Source organism: Schistocerca nitens, chromosome 3 (genome assembly GCF_023898315.1).
Source record: "Schistocerca nitens isolate TAMUIC-IGC-003100 chromosome 3, iqSchNite1.1, whole genome shotgun sequence".
NCBI classification, from domain to species: Eukaryota; Metazoa; Arthropoda; class Insecta; order Orthoptera; family Acrididae; genus Schistocerca; species Schistocerca nitens.
In genome coordinates, this window is record NC_064616.1 from 567,065,236 (window position 1) to 567,084,929 (window position 19,694).

A 19,694-nucleotide genomic window follows, 5' to 3' on the forward strand; every position below is an offset into this window, starting at 1 on the left:
CGACATCGTGATTGGCTAATTTCAATGCTAAATAACTAGGAAACGGTTAAACGTATCGAGTCTTTTTCTTTACAGTTATTTCACAGAACCAGCTCCCGTGCAACAACTTTACAAGCTTTTTAGGCTGTTTCTGACCGCCCTGTACATGCAACAACTTTTCTCAAAATATTAAAAATCTTGTAGGTACTGTGTTAACGTTTAGTGATGAATTAGAGAAACTTCTTTTGAGAAACTCCTCATACGAAATTGAAAAAGATCTTCATAGAAACTCTTAAAGTATTAAATTATAATGGAATAAAGATTAGCATTTTAATATAACCATAATGCATATTGTCAGGCCATTTAACTGTATTGCGAATGAGTGAAGTGTGCATCATCGATTTATTGCAACATCGCAGAATCCCCTCACCGCTGAATCTAAGGAATACGGCTAAATTACTGTTTAGGGATCTCGAAATAGTCTCGATTAAGGGGGAAGAGTTGCTATGAAACCACAACGATGCAGGTTTTCTCTTCAAGCAGGACTAAAAAGTTGGGATGAAATATTCCTAAAAGTTAACCTTACTAAATCCTTTTAGGTCGGCATCTGAGCACAGACTGCGTCTCTGAGAACAGACATCAAGTCATACTTAAAGATTACAGTGGCCTTTCTTGCAGATGTCAAACATCATTTACGCATCATCCCTTACGTTTCTCAGTTTTAACAGGAAAAAAATTGCAGCACCAGCTGAAATCTAATTTTTCAGTCTTAAAAAGTAAAATTGCAGCTGGTACTATGAATTGTTTCCGATTAATTACTACAGTTGCGGATGCTTTGAACCATCATGTGCAACTTGCTGAACGAAAATCTTTCCCGGTTTTGTCTAATAACCAGTGAATCACTAACAGATAAGTCTTCCATCTTCACTACCGCTTCAGCTGAAGTAAGTATTGGTTATTTTCTCAGGAATTATGCGAAAAGGACGATACACTAATGTAAGATGAATTCGGTTCACCTTGTAAGAGTAGCAAATACGAATTAATTTAATGCACTATCTATTGTCCAGGAAAGAAAACGTCGCTTTCTTTTGCGGCATCCTAATTCATGGACGACATTAAAAAGTAATTGTGTAAATTTACTCCTTACTTACTGTTGTGTCTTTTAGTTCAGGAAAGCATGTGTAGTGTCTTTTAAGAGGACGCCTTACAACAATATCCAGTGTGTGCTGCTTGACACATTCATACAACCATCTCCAGTCGCCTAATTAAGCGCGGATAACGAAGAAAATACATCAGCTACTGCTACTCAATTTCGGTAACAATGTAAGTGACCGACGAGGAAAGCACGGAAAGTGCTATAACCCGATTTCCCAGAAACTTCGCTCAGTGGAAGAGGAGCCAAAATAAGGGAACACGTGTCTCGTCTTATCGGTAGATATTTGACCGTTTCTGAGGAAACTATCGTAAAGGCTTTCGACGTAGTTTAGAAGGCTTTTAGCGGACACTAAGCTGAGCCGAACTGGTGGTACAGTGGCTGGCGTCGTGGCGTCTCATTTCTGCGTCCCGTGTTCGAAACCCGTTTATTGTTTTTATTTATTTCATTTTTTTCATTTACCTACCCACGTGTGTAGAAAGTTACTACACGAAACGTTTATTATCAAGTTAGGGGATACAAGGACGCAACTTACAACTGACTTTCACAATAAATGTCATAAATATATTATATAATATGTATGTGTATGGAAATCTCAGTGGTTACAATCTTTTTAAATTCTTATATTCTTGTAATTAATTCTTAGTTCTTTTATTTTATTTTTATGTTCATTCTTCAGGAAGATTTGGTGCTTTCCTTCGTCGTATAATTATGGACACAACTGCGTTTACGTTTGCAGGCCAGAAAAAAATGCGGGCTTTCCTCCAGAGGCTTTTGGAATTCGCCTCGCGTAGTTAACACAACCATGGTAAAAGCTCGGCAAGATGACTGCGGATCAGCTTTGTCGGTAATTCTGAAATGAAGATAATGACTTATTCTTAAAATGGTTCGCATAGACTACATTTAGAGGAGCATACTCCATATTTGCCACTCATGTAAGACGGCAAAAACAGAATGTAAATCATAAATATGATAATAATTTGCAAAATGTAGTTGAAGTGGAAAGAGACAAACAGCCAAAAGTCGCATAAATAGACAAAATTAGCGATGCGAAGACATATACGAAGTTCTCTCGTACCGGAGACTTGGTTCATGCGAACTTACACTATCTGATAAAATCATCTGGGCATCCCAGTGTAGCCGAGACGGGTACCCGTGCAGTCTAGGGCACCTTGCCACGGTTCGCGCGGCTCCCCCCATCGGAGGTTCGAGTCCTCCCCCATGCATGGGCGTGTGTGTGTTATCCTTAGTGTAAGTTTGTTTAAGTTAGATTAGCCTGCAAAGAGGGAGTTTAAAAAATGAGGTACAATGACCGAGCAGCCCCTCAAAAGTCACACATTTCTGTAGTGAGTGTTAAGCGACGTGTGAGGTGTAGAGAGCGACGTCACTGGACAGTGGATGACGGGAAACTAGTGATTTGGAGTGATAAATCACGCTGTACTCTGTGGAAACCCGATGCGTGGGTTTGGGATTGGCGAATTCCTGAAGAACGTCACCTGTCGTCATGTGTAGTATCAACATTGAAGTACAGAGGAGATGGTGTTATGCTACAGTGGTTCTTCCCGTTGTTATGGAGCGGTTCCATTATTGCGGTTAAGAAAACGTTGAACGCGGAAGGATATGAACACAAATTGCAGAATTGTGTCTATTGCGTACAGTAGAGGAACAGTTCGGAGACGATGATGGTTTGCATCATCATGAGAAAGTACCCTGTTATAGACGCAAAGGTTTGAGGATAATAGCATTCCTGAAATCGACTCGTCTGTCCTGAGTCCCGACATGAATCCAATGGAACATCTTTGGATGAATTAGAACGTCGACTGTGTCCCAGATACCATCGTCCAACGTCTCTCCCTTCCCTGGTTTCGGCTTTTGGGAAATAACGGGCTGCAGTTCCTTCACAGGTATTCAGAAACCTCAGTGAAGGTGTCTCCAGCAGGGTTCAAGCCATCATAAAAGATAAGGGTGGACACACTCGACACTAATGTTCACTGATAGGTGTCCAGATACCTTTCGTCAGACAGTGTACTAGTTACTTGTTATGGAACAGGGAACAGTAAAACGTGAATAATTTTGACAGTTCGAGGAAAGTTACGTAATTAGATTTGGCCGAAGATTCTTGAACTGTTTGTTTCCGTTTATACTTTTACTTTTTAGTACCTGTGAGAAACTTACAGATGAATGGTGTATAGAGTTTGATCTTTGTATAGTCGTACCAAAATTTTAGGCGAAACAAAAGGTCACGGCCACGGGCTTCGCTCAGAATGGGGAAACTGTTGCACGTGTAGTTTGAAAATAAATGCAAGTTTCTTTCCTTTCTGTTCATCCAGTGGATCTCATTCCGAAAAACGCAAACTGACCATCAAATTTTCGGAGCTGTGGAACAAAAGTGACTCGATTACTCGATCGTTTAACGCAGCGGAGATAAGACTCAGTTATTTGTCACCTTAGAACATATGACATGTCACTCGAAAGTCGCCGGCCGTTGTGTCCGAGCGGTTCTAGGCGCCTCAGCCTGGAACCGCGCGACCGATACGGTCGCAGGTTCGAATCCTGGCTCGGGCATGGATATGTGTGATGTCCTTAGGTTAGTTAGGTTTAAGTAGTTCTAAGTCTACGGGTCTGATGACCTCAGATGTTAAGTCCCATAGCGCTAAGAGCCATTTGAACATTTGAACTCGCAAGTCAGCTGATCATAACTCAGAAGTGACTCAAAGAAGGCACTCAAAGAGTCGCTGTGAAATATGTAATGTTAATCATATATTCGTTTCTTTGCTGCAATGTTGTAAAACATTCGAGAAACTGGGTGTGAAACTTGTCACAAAACACCAAACGAAGCGGAGAAAATTCTACTGGCCAAAATAGATATCGATATGACGCCTGTGTATGGACGAGTCAGAATACTGTTGACGAGATTTCCTCATAGCGCTGCTTTTAGCCATTATTACAATGCTAAGTGTGTCTGTACAGTCGCCATAATCGTACAAGTAACGAGCGATGCTCTCCATCGCACACCCCTTTCAGGAACAATCACGGTACATGTTGATAAGCACTAGGGATTTTAGCAGTTGACAGCACTATCTGCTGTTCCACTAAATCAGGTGAAGTTTGCCAGTGATTTGGTTGTGGTCATGGCTACGCAAATAGCACCGACAGTGGAAAAGAGGATTATTTGATCGACATGATATCTCACCGTTCTTGTACTTCATAAGGTAAGTGTAGGAGGGAAACTAGTAGACATGAAATTCTGTCCGTAGGCCCTACCTTCTTCTGAAAATTTAATTGTCTCCCACGGGGACAGATATATGCTATTCCTGTACAATATGATGATTTATTTACACTAAAGAAATAAAATAATAAGCAGCCAAATATTTGAGAGTGAAAAAAATCACCTGTAAATACTCTAGTGCATTTTTGTGTATGATTATGAAACAGGAAACACTGAGCCAGTAATACTAGCAGCCAAATGCATTAAGAAACGTCTATTGCAGCGCACAGACGAAAAGCCTGATATTCTTGCTGCTAATGTTAGAAGTTTAACGATTTTTTATGCTCTCATCTGTAAAAATTTTCGTACGAAAAGTGAAACGCTAAATATATACTCGAAAATATTTAAATTTATCCAATTTGCCACTAGCCACTTTGTATATTATTTTCCACATTATAACGGGGTAAACAGTTGAATGATTCCGTCGATACCTAATAGTCGTATGTTTACTCGATTATTAATGAAAACTGAAGACAGCACTCACACTAATGACTGTCTTGTGGCACGTCAGAAACATCGTGGTTAGTTGCATGTATACGAATTTTAAAGCTAAGAGAGGAAATTCCGGTAACGGACAACAATGCTGGAATGAAACAAATATTGTCGAAGAGTTCTCACTATCTTGAACTACTCTAATATTCTCATATTTCAATTTGTAAAGCCAAAACAGCGGGCCTATGGGGCAAAACCTTTGATCGATAACTTCGAAGTCGACTCCTGGAGTTCAAAATTTGCGACACAAGTGACCGCTGATTCCTGGATAAAAGCAACCACAATACAGATTCCTTCGCCATATTCAGTAACACGAGTGAATGATGAAGCTTCGCGTGCGCTCCTACATACACATTACGTGACAAGGGTCCGAATTTTAGTTCCGTACCGCCAAATAGTTTTAAACTGTCATCAGATTTCATGACAGCCTGTATAACAATATCTCTTGTTAACAAGACAGCGCTACTTTCGGTATGAGAAGAAGGTTTTAAAGAGACTTGACTGAGTTAATTATGGCGCTTTTGCCGTCCACGCTGCTGATTCACTGAACACGATCACGTTTAGCAACCGGCATTCTTCTCAGGTACGAGTAGTATAGGCCGTTATGCAGAAAATCTGAGCTTACAGAATGTTCATTTGAAAAAACGTCATTTATCGAGGCCTTTTTATGACATTTGTATGCTATCTTATACAGGATGTAACGTGGAATTTTAATATGTGGATCATTTTTGTATGGAATTGGGAATAATAGTTTACACAGGCTTCTCTGTTAGCATATAATTTAGAATTTCTTTACATACTTTATCTGATACACATGTAAAGACTTGTCTCTGTGAAGAAGACAACCACCACCAGGGCATTCGTGCCACCGCTCTAAATACAGCTGTAGATGAGTTGCGAGTGATGAATGACGTTTTCCGTACATAAAAAATGAAGCATATCTGTCGTGAAACTTCCTGACAGATTAAAAGTGTGTACTGCACCAGATCCGAACCTGGAGCCTGACTTTTCAGGAGCTATGCTACTACTGAATGAACATTCTGGGGACACCGTAACAGTTTAAATATGCCGTAGAGTCTATCTTCCTTTTTCATCAACAGCGCAGAAATTCATCTCTGAACCCTTCTGGACAAGAGTTTGGTAAGTAAGATATAGGTACACTTGGACTGAAAATGTTATCCGAGTCATGGGTGGATAATTCAGTCGATGCCTGTGAAGCCAAGGGTGCGTATTCGACTCCAATTTCAGCGTATAGTCTTAATCTGTCATGAGGTTTCATAATACCGTACATTCTGCCTCGGACTTAAAGGTTAATAGTGGGCTACACTTCCTCCCGCTCCGTAACTGTAAGCAAACTGTAATTTGTAATCTTCAGTCGGGGTTGACATTAATTTTTTTTTTTTGGAAGCAAAGCGCATGGTTTGCCAAACTGTAGTATAGAAGGGATTACAACAGCTTAGTGACTTTACTGTTATTTCCACGCACAGAAACCACTCGAAACAGTCGTACAAATTCCCAAAAACCGAGTGGATCAGTTCCGGAGACAGCAGTACACACCATTACCACACGGTTATTTGTCAGTCCTGAGGTACACTAGATATAGTTTCTGCTTCGAAATTTGTTTTAACAACTGGTTTCTGTTTTGTGATACGCAAATATAATTTTATTTAAGGCCGATCAAGCAGAACATGTCTAGTTGCATTTAAACATTTTCGTCAAATTCTAAAACTAGAACACCCCCTAGCCCTACCCTACGAATGTCCAAGGAAAGCGAAGGCTCGACAAACGCTATATTAGTGTCGTGAAATGTTGTACAGCTCCATTTATCGTAAAGATTAGTCTCCAGTGAAACATGTTACATGAAGCCATATGCATAAGCGATATAAGTGATATGTTGTATACGGTTGGTTGCCGTCTTGCCACTACAGTAGTGCCGGTCAGAAAGAATAGTGGTGCAGTAAGTGATGTTGTCATTAATTTTCTCCGTCACTAGCTACGAAAAAGCATAATAATGTTTTGAAGATGTAAGATGATTATCGCGCAGTTAAATCTGCCTCATCTTCTAAAAACGGATGCTAGGCTAGGATTCTGTTGCGTACAAGGAAAAGATTTATATTTATCTTGAACAATCATGGTGAAATTCACCTTATATGCTATTTTGATAAAGACCAACGTGTCGAAAACCCGGAAAAGTTATCTGTACGTAACTAATAACTTTGAAACTTGGAACGATGAAGTAGGCATTTTCGGAAACAATCTGAATGTCGGTTTGACGACGGCGCATCTGCCACACCGACATGCAGTTTTTTATGCCTCTACTGATGGACGATGGACTAGCAGGCCAGTCACATCTGAATAATTTGGACACACATACATATAGAACACATAGCCACACGGAAACGGGATGGCAAAAGGGATAAGTGGAGGAAGTATTGATTTCTCCCAGCACTGAGATTCGATTAGATGATGGTTACCTGCTAGAAGCACAGCCAGGTGATAGAAAGAAATGGGAAAACGGGCAACCATAACTTGAGAGATATAAGGAATAATACATGAAGTGGATGTAAAAATAAACAGAAAGAACAGGAAGACTTGCTCATTTGTAAAATAATTTATAATATTAGAAAAGATACCCTCTGGTGGTGTACGTAAGCAAATACGAATATTTTTCAAAATGTTATGAATGGAATGATGTATTACATTGCGTAGGCATGTGTAATTGTGGCTAAATTACTGTAACTAGAGTCACGGTGTGTGAGTGAACTGGTTTTGGAAGTGTGATATACAATCCCTGGAAATAGAAGAAATGATAGATTTTTGCGGAATCTAGAGATTAGCTGATATAGCCGCACATTCTAACACTCAGAAGATGTTTAGCGTATAGTACAACAACCGAATGTGCAAAAGGCGACTACTCGGGATGAGCGAGTTGATTTTGTTACGAATACGACTGTACGAGAAAACACAGTATTCAGTGTGATTTCCCCTATTTCGGGGGAATTATTTTGAGTTCTTCTATTTTACCGTCAGAGAAATACTACACAGCTGTGTCAAATATCATGAATCAGTGCCACGACTCTATGCGAACAACATGCCTTGCGTCATTAACAGAGGATAATTTCTAGTACATTATAATGTGGGATTTACGAGTATTATAGAACGGCGTGACCAAATGCATGAAGATATGGAAATCAGAGTTAAGTCCGGCATATAGTGTGAACGAGGAGAAACGTCACACTTGAACTGACGCAATAATTCTTGGTTTGGCGAGCAGACCCAGGTCGTTCATTGTCGTGCTAAAGCAGAATACTGGTAGTCAAAAGCCCATATTTATCTCGGCTGTCTCTTTGTAATTTTGATGATTTCTCAGAGTCGACTTCAGTGTTGATTGTTGTTCTCTACTTCATAAAACACACAAACACAATTGCTATAGCATCTAAAAACGGTTCTCGTAAGCTTACACCTGGTAAAATTAGGCGCGTTCGATTTTACTTTGTTTGCTGAGGCAATATTGATTGCCGCTTTGTCTCCGATCTAGTATGGTAAAGTCATGTGTGGTCACGATTTTTCCCCAGTGGGCCTTTTTCTTACGAAAAATAAGTTAAATAAGAGTAGTCAGTAGTTGTGGTTTGTGTTTCTCGGTATGTAAGGAGTTTTGCACCCAACGACTAAGTACTTGTGACATCCTAATCTTTCGGTGACGACAATACCAGATATATACAGAATTTTGTCTGATAGTTAAGATATTGCGAAACCCCTGTTTTTTTTAAATTTTTTAGTATTTTATGTACAGTCTACAGACGGGCGGACACTTCTGTATCTCCTTCCGCTCTTAAAACACTCGACACCATTGACCTCACTCACTCGTCGCATTCGATCCGGCAGACAGCATAATTTTTTTAATGACTATTAACAGCATTGCGATTTTTTCTCAGTGAAAAATAATTGCAGAATAGATTTAAAATTTAGCAGGGTTTCCGGTTGTGTTACTCATTTTGATAATCTTATAAATACAGAGTGTTCGAAGATTCCCGTTACAAACTTCTAGGATTTGTGGAGGGGAGTGAGTACATAATATTTTAAATAGGATTCCATGTCCTGAAACGTACCGTTTCCGTTCTAGGGCGGTTTTGGTTCAGATGTTTAACTCATCCACTTCCGCTTGAGAGGGATTGAATTAGGCGTGACGCAGTACAATTATTAGGCAACAGTTCGAAAGAAAATATAACGAAGCATACATTTATCATTTAAGCACATTTGTTTGTATTATCACTTAAACATTACGTGTTTACATTATTCCAAATAAAAAAACCAACATATTGTACGTACAGAACATTGGTGATGGATTACTACAGCGGCGCGATGTGGCAACCACCAGCGTTGTTAAACACATTGTACTTAAGAAGCATGTTCTGGTACACATTCTCCATCCCACGTGGTGTCTCTTCAGTTTCTATTGCAGTGGCCAAAATGTTGCACACGACCCCACAAGACGCAGTCCACATCATCCTGTATACCCAATTGCATACCAGTGCAAGCAACTCTGAGACTTTTCTCTTTCCCTCAGCACACGTGGACGCGGTACGCAGCTGAACTGAAATCGTCGTAGAACGGAAACGATACGTGTCCGGATATGGATTCCGATTCAAAATATTGTGTACTCACTTCCCTCTACAAGTTCTAGAAGTTTGTAAAAAAATGTGTGTGAAATCTTATGGGACTTAACTGCCTTGGTCATCAGTCCCTAAGCTTACACACTACGTAACCTAAATTATCCTAAGGACAAACACACACACCCATGCCCGAGGGAGGACTCGAACCTCCGCCGAGACCAGCCACACAGTCTATGACTGCAGCCCCCATAGACCGATCGGCTAATCCCGCGCGGCTAGAAGTTTGTAACGGGGATTTCTGAACCCCCTGTATGAGCCAGGGAGTGTACTCAGTGAGGCAGACCATAGAAGCCACTTCAGTAGTTGCTTGCACAGATAATCACGCATGCCCGGACAGATGCCTCACTGTATGGAACCGAGATAAGTTGTGGATAAATGTAGTAACAACGGTTACGGCGACCACATGAGAATTACGTATATACATACAGTCTAGTATACGCTTATGTGTAAGTATATGGAAGATGACCGATGACAATGAACTCAAGGTGTTGGCTTGTTGCAAATCTCGGAGTGCTCGTGTGTGTGGTCTGACATTGTCATGCGGAAAAAGAGGGTACACCATGTGTGAACGAACTCTTAGAATTCGAAACTCGATTACGGCATGCTGTTTCTGACGCATCGATATAATTATGTTACACACCGCCATGTTACACGTTACAATATGGAGCCCTCTAGTGGCAGAGGGCTGCAAACATGTAGACATGAAAAATAAAGATGTATAATGTTAGTAACTTTTCTTTATTTAAAAAAAATTTTCGCTTAAAAATTAGGAGCCATTACTTCTCAGCACGTCTTCGTACTAAGCTGAACAGACTCCCAAAAATTTAAATTAAGATATATTTTTTCCTTATGCGATTTTAATGAAATAATGCCTGTATTTTGCCACAAGTTACGCTCAAGTTACTGTAAAACACCGTGAAAATTCGACCAGTGGTTTTGGAGATCAGCATGTTCAAACAGGCGGACAGAAAAAGTTTTTAAAAATAGTCTTATTGTATTCTGTTACACTCCCTACACCACTCACAATCAGTTTTTTAATAACTATTTTCAATATGCAGACACGACAGTTTTAGTTTTATTATTAGTGTAGATACAAATACGGTGATGGTTGTACCACAAATGCAGTGGTCATTATTCAGGACAGGTTCGCTGGGTATGACTTCAATGCACTACGCTCATGGGTGAATCGAAAAATAAATGTCAATTTCATCAAAGATCCTGTTTACACCTTGAGTATTGCTCTCCCAGAATGTACCACAATATTTATTCTCATAGTTATTATACCTTTCTGAAGAAACATTACTCATTGTAACGAAACAAGTGTTTTCTTGGAAGACCAGAAAGAGCACAGCATGGGCGAACCACTTGTCGCCCGTAGCCCTTGCGTTAATGTCACTGCCCGATAGTTGATACTTTCGTATGGCGTTTAACACATTCTTAAACATTTGAACTTCGATTACTCGAAAACACTTGAGAAGAGTATCATATTAGTGCAAAATTTGTAACATATGTAGGTACTACAGTCTATGACCTCCCTTCCGCCATCTTCTGCTGATTGTTAACTGGAACAGCTTTTTTTATGGCGACCAGACATGGGTAAGGCATGGTTAACAGAAAGAACGCGATTCGTATAAAACGTAAGCGTGTTGCCCGCAACGAAAACGTATCTCTTTTATTTACGAATATTAAAGTTCTTCATTTGAAGTGAGAAAGGTAGCTTCAAAATACTAATAGTTCTTGGCATTTACATCCTTTATTGATTTCGTAAGTAACACAATTCTTCATTGCATTATTGCTTTCACAATGTCATCTATCACCTTAAAACGCCTCATGGCAGTCTTAATAATGGTTCAGATAATAATATAGGCCGCCAACGGATACTCCTGACTAGCAATGACGATACTGATTTATTAACATAATTCGTGTGTAATTACCCGCAACCTTCGGTAAATTACGCGATTCAGTCACTACCAAATTCAAATTTTATCAACATTTACCAACTTAGATAACATGGATCGTACGTCCCCACACAGGTTTATCTTTGACTTGTTTCCCACGAGATGTCGATGCACACGGTTCAGTCTTCCCTCACACTAGTAAATTGCTGGACTGTGTGCTACTATTGTACTGAACCGAATATCATAGCCACAGCTTCCAAACCTGGCCTACCACGAACTGCCTATGAAATTATCTGGCTGTAACCCAAAACATATGTAGTTAACTGACTAAACATTTAGCGTAGAAATGGCTAAAAAGCCGACACGTCTATAAAAAATAAAATGGAAATGAATAATAGTCAATGTAGGAAACATTTCTTTCAACTAGTTTATCACGTATGTGGACCCAGTTGCAACTAAATATGCAAACTGACCATATATTTTTGCTGCGACTTTACTGCATACGACAAATGCACGTGAAATATAAACGACCACCTTCGTCTCGCATAAAGCGGACCATAGACGGTCAATATTACTGCATAGTAATATTGTACAGTAATAGCGAAGTTCTTCTTAGACTGCTCATTAAATGTGCAATAATATTGTGCGGTATTTATTCTGGTTCAGAATTTCGGACGGCCAATACGCTTTAGCTTCGATAGTTGCTCTCCTTTGTGTCAAACACGAAAAAAAGGAAAGTGGATAAAAAATTGATATAAGGAGCATCATGGGTTCACTCACAAAAACTTGTTGAGAAAATTAAGTTTGAAAAAATAATTATCATAAATTTTTACTCTGTGTTGATCCAGCATTTGATACATTACTGGAAATGGTTCTACCCACGATCACAAAACCAAACTCTACAATGAGGGACGTATGTCCACCAAGTCAGCGCCTATCTATATCTTGCTACTGGCAGTTCTTTCGAAGATTTTAAATTTACAAGTGCAGATTCACTTCTAAGTATGTATAGAAACACACACACACACACACACACATAAATATATTAATAAATATAAATATATTAATGCCTTTCAATTAATTACATTTTTAAAACACCTTCCTTCGTTTTAGTAGGATACCATTCCCACATTTTTTGAGCAACAACTCATACGATTCGTTCTTAATATTCCTGTTTTAATACTAATCTACTCTAACATCCCACGAAGCCTGAAATGATTCGAGAAAACTCAGTCCACTGTAGGCTGTAAATTTATCGTTTATTTCTTGTGCTATTGAGCAATTTCGACTAAAGCGTCTTTATCAAACAACTATAAAACATATCAACTACAGAAGAGACAAATACATAGTATGTATAACAGTCTAAAGATAATAAAACATAATAAATGAAAAAGATGTAATTTCAGTATAAGGTACGGTCCATTACTTATATATGCAGTAACATTATGCACCAAGTTGCATGACATGTGATGTATAAATTAATTTTCCAGTCTACGTGCGAATTCACACTTCAATGCTCTGCATCGAATATGATCTAAAGGAGAGTAGCATACGCAGTGGCTCCTATAGTATAATCTGAGGACGCAGTTAACATCCATTCGTCAAAGGACCACGTTATATCACGTGCGAACTTCAAATAATACACGGTCCAGTCACATTAATGTGACCAACGCCTATGTTCGACGTCAACGTGCTGTAACCACTCACAGACGGTAGGTAGCAGCACTAGCGGTGGAGGGTATATGAAGTGTGTTGAGGAGGGAGGGACGCGGGAAACAGTGTAGTCATTGTTGTAACGCGGAAACAGAGCGATTCATCTGACGTCCAAAAGAGCATGATCACTGGTTTTCGGGTCAAGGGTGGAAGCACTTCTGAAATCGCTAAGTCCATAAACTGTTCGCTTGCCACCGTGGTTAAGTTATTCCTTGCATGGCAAAATGGTGCTATCCAAAACCGCCGCCGAGGCAACTGCGGTGCACCGCGGGCCATATATGACAGGGGTGAACGACAGCTGCGAAGATGTGTACAGGCGAGTAGATGTACAACTGTTGAGCAACGCCGGCCGCTGTGGCCGAGCGGTTCTAGGCGCTTCAGTCTGGAACCGCGCTGTTGCTACGGTAGCAGGTTCGAATACTGCCTCGCGCATGGAAGTGTGTGATGTCCTTCGGTTAGTTAGGTTTAAGTAGTTGTAAGTTTAGGGGACTGATCACCTCAGATGTTAAGTCCCACAGTGCTTAGAGCCATTTGAACCACTTTTTTTGTTGTTGTTGAGCAACTGACTGCCCAGGTGAACCAAGGGGCTACCAACGGTTCTCCTCAACAACAGTTAAGTGAAGGTTGTTGCGTCTGGGCCTCTACAGCAGGCACATGGCTCATACACACTTGATGACTGCTGTTCATTGGCGGCGAGACTAATTTGTACGTCAGTACCACAACTGTATGGCGTCAGGTGGTCTTTTCGGATGAATCACGTTTTATGCTCCATTGGACAGATGTTCGTTGACGTGTACGGCGTGAAACGTCTGAAAGCAAACACCCTGCAACAATCGAAGGAACTGGAGGAGGGAGGAGGGAGAATTATTGTCTGGTGAATTATTTTTTAAAATTCCCTGGAGGATATCGTCAATCTGGAATGCGCAATGGATCAACATACATGATCAAGAAACATTAATGCGACCACACCTATGTTCGACATCAACGTGCAATAACCACTCACAAAAGGCAGGTGGGAGCAAGAGCAGTGGAGGGTATATAAAGCGTATCGGAGGTACGCGGAAAACAGTGCAGTCGTTGTCGTAATGCGGAAACCGAGCGATTGATCCGACGTCCAAAAGGACATGATCTTTGGCTTTCGGGTCAAGGATGGAAGCATTTCCGAAACGGATAAGTTTGTGAACCGTTCGCGTGTCGCCGTGGTTAAAGTAAACTGTGCATGGCAATATGGTGCTATCCAAAACAGGCACTATCCAAAACAGGCACTATCCAAAACAGGCACTATTCAAAACCGGTGCTGAGGCAGCTGTTGTGCACAACAGGCCATAGATAACGGGGCTGAATGACGGCCACTGACATGTTACGAGCGAACAGACGGGCAACTGTTGAGCAACTGATCGGTCAGATGAACCAAGGGACTACTAACTGTCTGCTCAACGACCGTTCAGCGAATGTTGCTGCAGAGCGTGGTTCATGCATCCAACGGCAACGAAATATGGAATTCGCACGCCAGTACCGCATCTGGGCATCCACTGCGTGGTGACAGGTGGCCTTTTCAGTTGAATCGCATTCTATGCTCCATCGGACAGACTGCCGTTGGCGTGTACAGCATGAAACGTCTGATGACCAACACACTGCACAATCGTCGGAATGGTGCTGGTCGGAGGAGGGAGCTCTATGGTCTGGGGAATGTTTTCAAGGCACAGTGAATCAACACAAGTATGTATCTATCCTTGGGGACCATGTCCAGCCCTATATATGGTTTGTTTTTCCTCGGCACGATGGCATCTATCGCCAGGGAAATTCAGTGAGTCATGCAGCTCGCATTGTACGGTTGTGTTTCGAAGCACACGAGGATGAATTTACCGTGCTTCCTTGGCCAAAAACTTCCGGGTTTAAACCCAGTCGAGAATCTGTGTGGGCCACTTCGAACTGGCTGTTCGCACGTGGATCCTCAAATGGTTCAAATGGCTCTGAGCACTATGGGACTTAACTTCTCAGGTCATCAGTCCCCTAGAACTTAGAACTACTTAAACCTAACTAACCTAAGGACATCACACACATCCATGCCCGAGGCAGGATTCGAACCTGCGACCGTAGCGGTCGCGCGGTTCCAGACTGAAGCGCCTAGAACCGCTCGGCCACACCGGCCGGCATATGGATCCTCAACCGAATAACCTAGCGCAGCACGGAATGGGAGTCTGCGCGGCTCTATATTCGTGTTGGTACCTTCCAGAACCTCGCTTCCTACACGTCTCGCAGCGATACGTGCTGCAAATGGTGGTTATTCAGGGCTCTGACAGGTAGTCACATTTATGCGACTGGGCAGTCTGCATTTGTTACATCAACATACAGATTGAGGTCGCAGGTAATGGAAGATACCTTATGCCGCAATTACGATGTTTACTATGTTCTTAAGACATTCAGACTGTTACACAAATTATGAGCTTCACTCTACTGTAGTTGATGTGTTGTATAGGCACCTAAGAGTCACGCGTTGGTTGAAACTAGCGAATAACGCAAAAAAATAAAAGATAAATTTACAGTGTATAACGGACGTTTTCTTTTATGAAATACATCTAGCCTGTGGACGCACATACAAACAAAATTATCACTGATTTACACATATCGGTGCACTCTAAGGCGAACACAATGTCTTAGTTTCAACTCATTTTCAACGCAACAACAACTAAAACGAATAGTGAACACAAACATGCCCAAAGACTATAGCACATCAGTGACTATCATGGACATTGACAATTCTGCCCACAGACGGCACTATATATCCAGGCAGCAGAATATATTTCAAAAGTTTTGCGTGGGCTCAATTTTATTGCAGAACCTCTCAATCTAACCCCACATGTCCAAAATTGTTGTACATCCGGTAGTATTGCGCTATAATACTGACCGTCTAAGGGCCGTGACCGGTTGGGCAATGAGTGGAAGACAGACGACTTCTAGTCCGCAGCTCGTGGTCGTGCGGTAGCGTTCTCGCTTCCCGCGCCCGGGTTCCCGGGTTCGATCCCCGGCGGGGTCAGGGATTTTCTCTGCCTCGTGATGATTGGGTGTCGTGTGCTGTCCTTAGGTTAGTTAGGTTTAAGTAGTTCTAAGTTCTAGGGGACTGATGACCATAGATGTTAAGTCCCATAGTGCTCAGAGCCAGACAGACGACTTCTAACGCCGGAAAAGGGGCTTTCAGCTTCGAATGTTCCTGAGACCAAGCTATGCGTACAGTCTGTTAGTTGCAAGTTGGGTGATTTCAGAAGGGTGGAGTGGGGAGCGGAGAAAGAAAGCCTGGCCCCCACATAGGCCGCCACTGGGTGAGGAGAGGTATGGGGGGAACAGACCATGATTGCCCTCTGTAACGCGAGATATGTTTGTGTCTTGCTCGGAAAATACGTCAAAATGCCGTGCAACTCTATGCGACATGAAACTCGACAGCAGTTGACAAATTACTTTAGAGACTCCACGTTGGATTTACCAATTGCGTTGATTTAGTGTTACAAGTTGCGTGTTATGGCAGTATGCTGTTTCAAGACAGTGGCGCATGAAGATTTATTGTAAATATATATTTATTACAATTAAGTGTCTGTTAATGGCACATTGGTCGATTAGCCTTAAAGAAAACGTACGATAACAGCTAGTATCCGAAGCTGGAATTCCTTGTAGCGTAGTGAGCAAAGGCAGGGTCTAATTTCGCCCGGAATGCGCTGGGTACCGGTGTAGCAGGTCACAGGGATTTCTTTTTTTTTGAACTCACTGGAAATGGTAGGCACTGGAATTTTAAAATAGTACACGTGTATGAAATCGCAACGTAACTATAATTTGGCACTCCGCTACCACCTCAAATGAACGTGACAATGGATGACAAACTTGGGGCCACGGCCAGGGGCATGGGTGAGGTACCGTGTGTGTGTGTGTGTGTGTGTGTGTGTGCGTGTGTGTGTGTGTGTGTGTACAGCATACCCAAGACAAGTTGTGATCGATACATACGTTGTAGATATGTTTTGTTCGACTTGTTAGATTTTACGGTTAAATCTTGTTTATAATTTGTGTACATAAAACTTGAGACTTCTGTTTTACTCATTATTATGAAAGTTACTAACGACGAAATCTGGCCACAGAATATTACATACAGTCTGTCCCCATAACAGGGTAACACGAGGTGGCGGTGAGAGGGGGAAGGTATCGCAGCCGCGCAATGTGGGGTGGAGGTGGGGGATGGTTTTCTCTTGCATTGCCACCAATTCTGGAGCCACGCACTGATTCCGCTGCTTTCGTACAAATGGCATAAGCAATTTACTTTTCGTGAAGACGTATTATGTGAATGTTCTTGTTAAAATGTGCTGCTTATTTGTTGTATTGAATATGAACTTAAATCAATCCAGTTGTAGTACAACTCAATGAGTATAATACAAATAACGTATAAAGCATTTACTAAGCATCTAACTCGGTATCTCATGTCAAATCGTGTTATACTTTCCTTAACTCTTTGTGGAGTCAAAATTGTACATGCCCCTAATGGGCCACTTCTGTCTTCATCAACATCATAATTCATCGCTCAACGTTATTTTAATTAATACTGGAGACACGTTCACCGAGTAGCTACAATGCGACTGTTTGAACTGTGCAGCTGGCAGCAGTTGAAAATGTAACGTCATAGTAACGAATACTACCGACTTGTGCTGATACGTGTCGAGGGCAAAATGACACTGCTACGGTGACGGAAAGTGGCATTAAATTTTATGACTTTGTTGTTTTGATTGTAATAAATTGTTTTGAAAACCTGTAATTCAGAACCGTGTGCCGACCGCGGTGGTCGTGCGGTTCTAGCGCTGCAGTCCGGAACCGTGAGACTGCAACGGTCGCAGGTTCGAATCCTGCCTCGGGCATGGATGTGTGTGATGTCCTTAGGTTAGTTAGGTTTAAGTAGTTCTAAGTTCTAGGGGACTGATGACCTAAGATGTTAAGGGGCTCCGGAAAGGCTCAAAATCATGAAAAGTTCAAGTTTTACTTTTTTGCGTTTTCTGAATCTGCAGACTATTACCTTTTAATAGATATATAATTTATTCAATTCCGAAGACTACAACTATTTTTAAATTTTTTTTTAAATGTGTTCTACATGGGCGTGACCCACTGTGGCGCTGTTAAACTGCTGTCAAATGGTGTTATTATTAACGTCCGTGCTCATCAGGTACATTTTAGTGATGTGAGATAAAGTATGTGTTGTGGCTAACCTGTGATGGTTCAATATATATCGCTGGTGTGATTGTCGATTGTTTCATGTTTATTTACTCTGTCGTTATCTCGAAAATATTCGTAATTAATTCTGTTTCTTGAGTCTCTGTTTTGTTGAAGTATAATAATGAGTAAAAGTAAGGTTATTAGAAATCCTCTGAAGGCTTTTAAGAAAAGGAGATATGTTGGAAAGCCAAAGGTATGTGTTATTACTGTAAACAATAAAGACGATGAAAATCCCCAACATAGCTTGTGTCCCAAAGAAGAAGACAGTTGGTGTAAATATAACAAGGGATTGCTAACTGGTGAAGTGTACACTCATAAGCGTAGTCTGCCTCATGCAATAATGGAGGTGATAAAACCTATTTTCAGAGACTTAGCAGCACCTGAACTGTTGAAAAAGTGTATTCACGGAAAAACTCAAAACCCCAATGAAAGTGTAAATAGTGTTATATGGTCGAGAATCCCCAAGACTGTATTTGTTGGAATAGAAACATTTCACTTTGGTGTGTATGATGCTGTTGCGACTTTCAATGATGGCAACATTGTAAGGTGCAAGGTATTTAGAAATATGGGAATGAAGATAGGTTCTAACATGGTACGAGCGATGCTTGCTTTAGACAAGGAACGCCTTCGGGCTGCAGACAGGGCTGTAAAGAGTCTAGAAATACAAGCAAGAGTAAACAGGAGGAGGAACAAGAGGAAGCTGGAGGAGGAGTTTGCAGAGGATGAAGATAATCCATCCTATGGACCTGCAATGCACTAAAAAGTTAATCCAATCTTTGTCGCTCGATTCCCAAAACTTTTATTTTCTCATACTAATTACATGTTTTCTAAGGATCTTCCAAACATATTTGTTTCAAACTTTCAGTAAATGTTACACAGTACCTTCTGCATAATTTAACACAGCTTTTTTTCCAAAAAGCTGTATATTTTTGAATATATAAATAAAAAATTGCAAAAAAATGTTGTGAATTTTCATTACAATTGAAAAAAAAATCATCTTTAATAACTGAACTAAAATTTTGTAAAATCCTTGTGTTAAGTTGTAGCCCATATTCCAATAAATAATCTGTAAAAAGTTCAACTTCCTACCTCAAATACTTTGTGAGGAAAGATGTAATTTATGGTTCAAATGGCTCTGAGCACTATGGGACTCAACTGCTGTGGTCATAAGTCCCCTAGAACTTAGAACTACTTAAACCTAACTAACCTAAGGACAGCACACAACACCCAGCCATCACGAGGCAGAGAAAATCCCTGACCCCGCCGGGAATCGA

The 19,694-nt window shown here is 41.0% G+C and overlaps 2 protein-coding genes across 3 annotated transcripts in view; one reads left to right on the forward strand and one right to left on the reverse strand.

The window, feature by feature from the left end:
* Positions 1 to 19,694, reverse strand: part of LOC126249659 (sodium- and chloride-dependent GABA transporter 1) — a 409,464-nt gene that overhangs the window by 349,373 nt on the left and 40,397 nt on the right. The window lies entirely within an intron of this gene.
* LOC126249338 (uncharacterized) overlaps positions 17,037 to 19,694 on the forward strand; it is a 90,891-nt gene continuing 88,233 nt past the window's right edge. The window contains exon 1 of the mRNA XM_049950993.1: positions 17,037 to 17,078. Coding sequence (XP_049806950.1) covers positions 17,037 to 17,078 — 42 coding nt within the window. The remainder of the gene's footprint in view (positions 17,079 to 19,694) is intronic.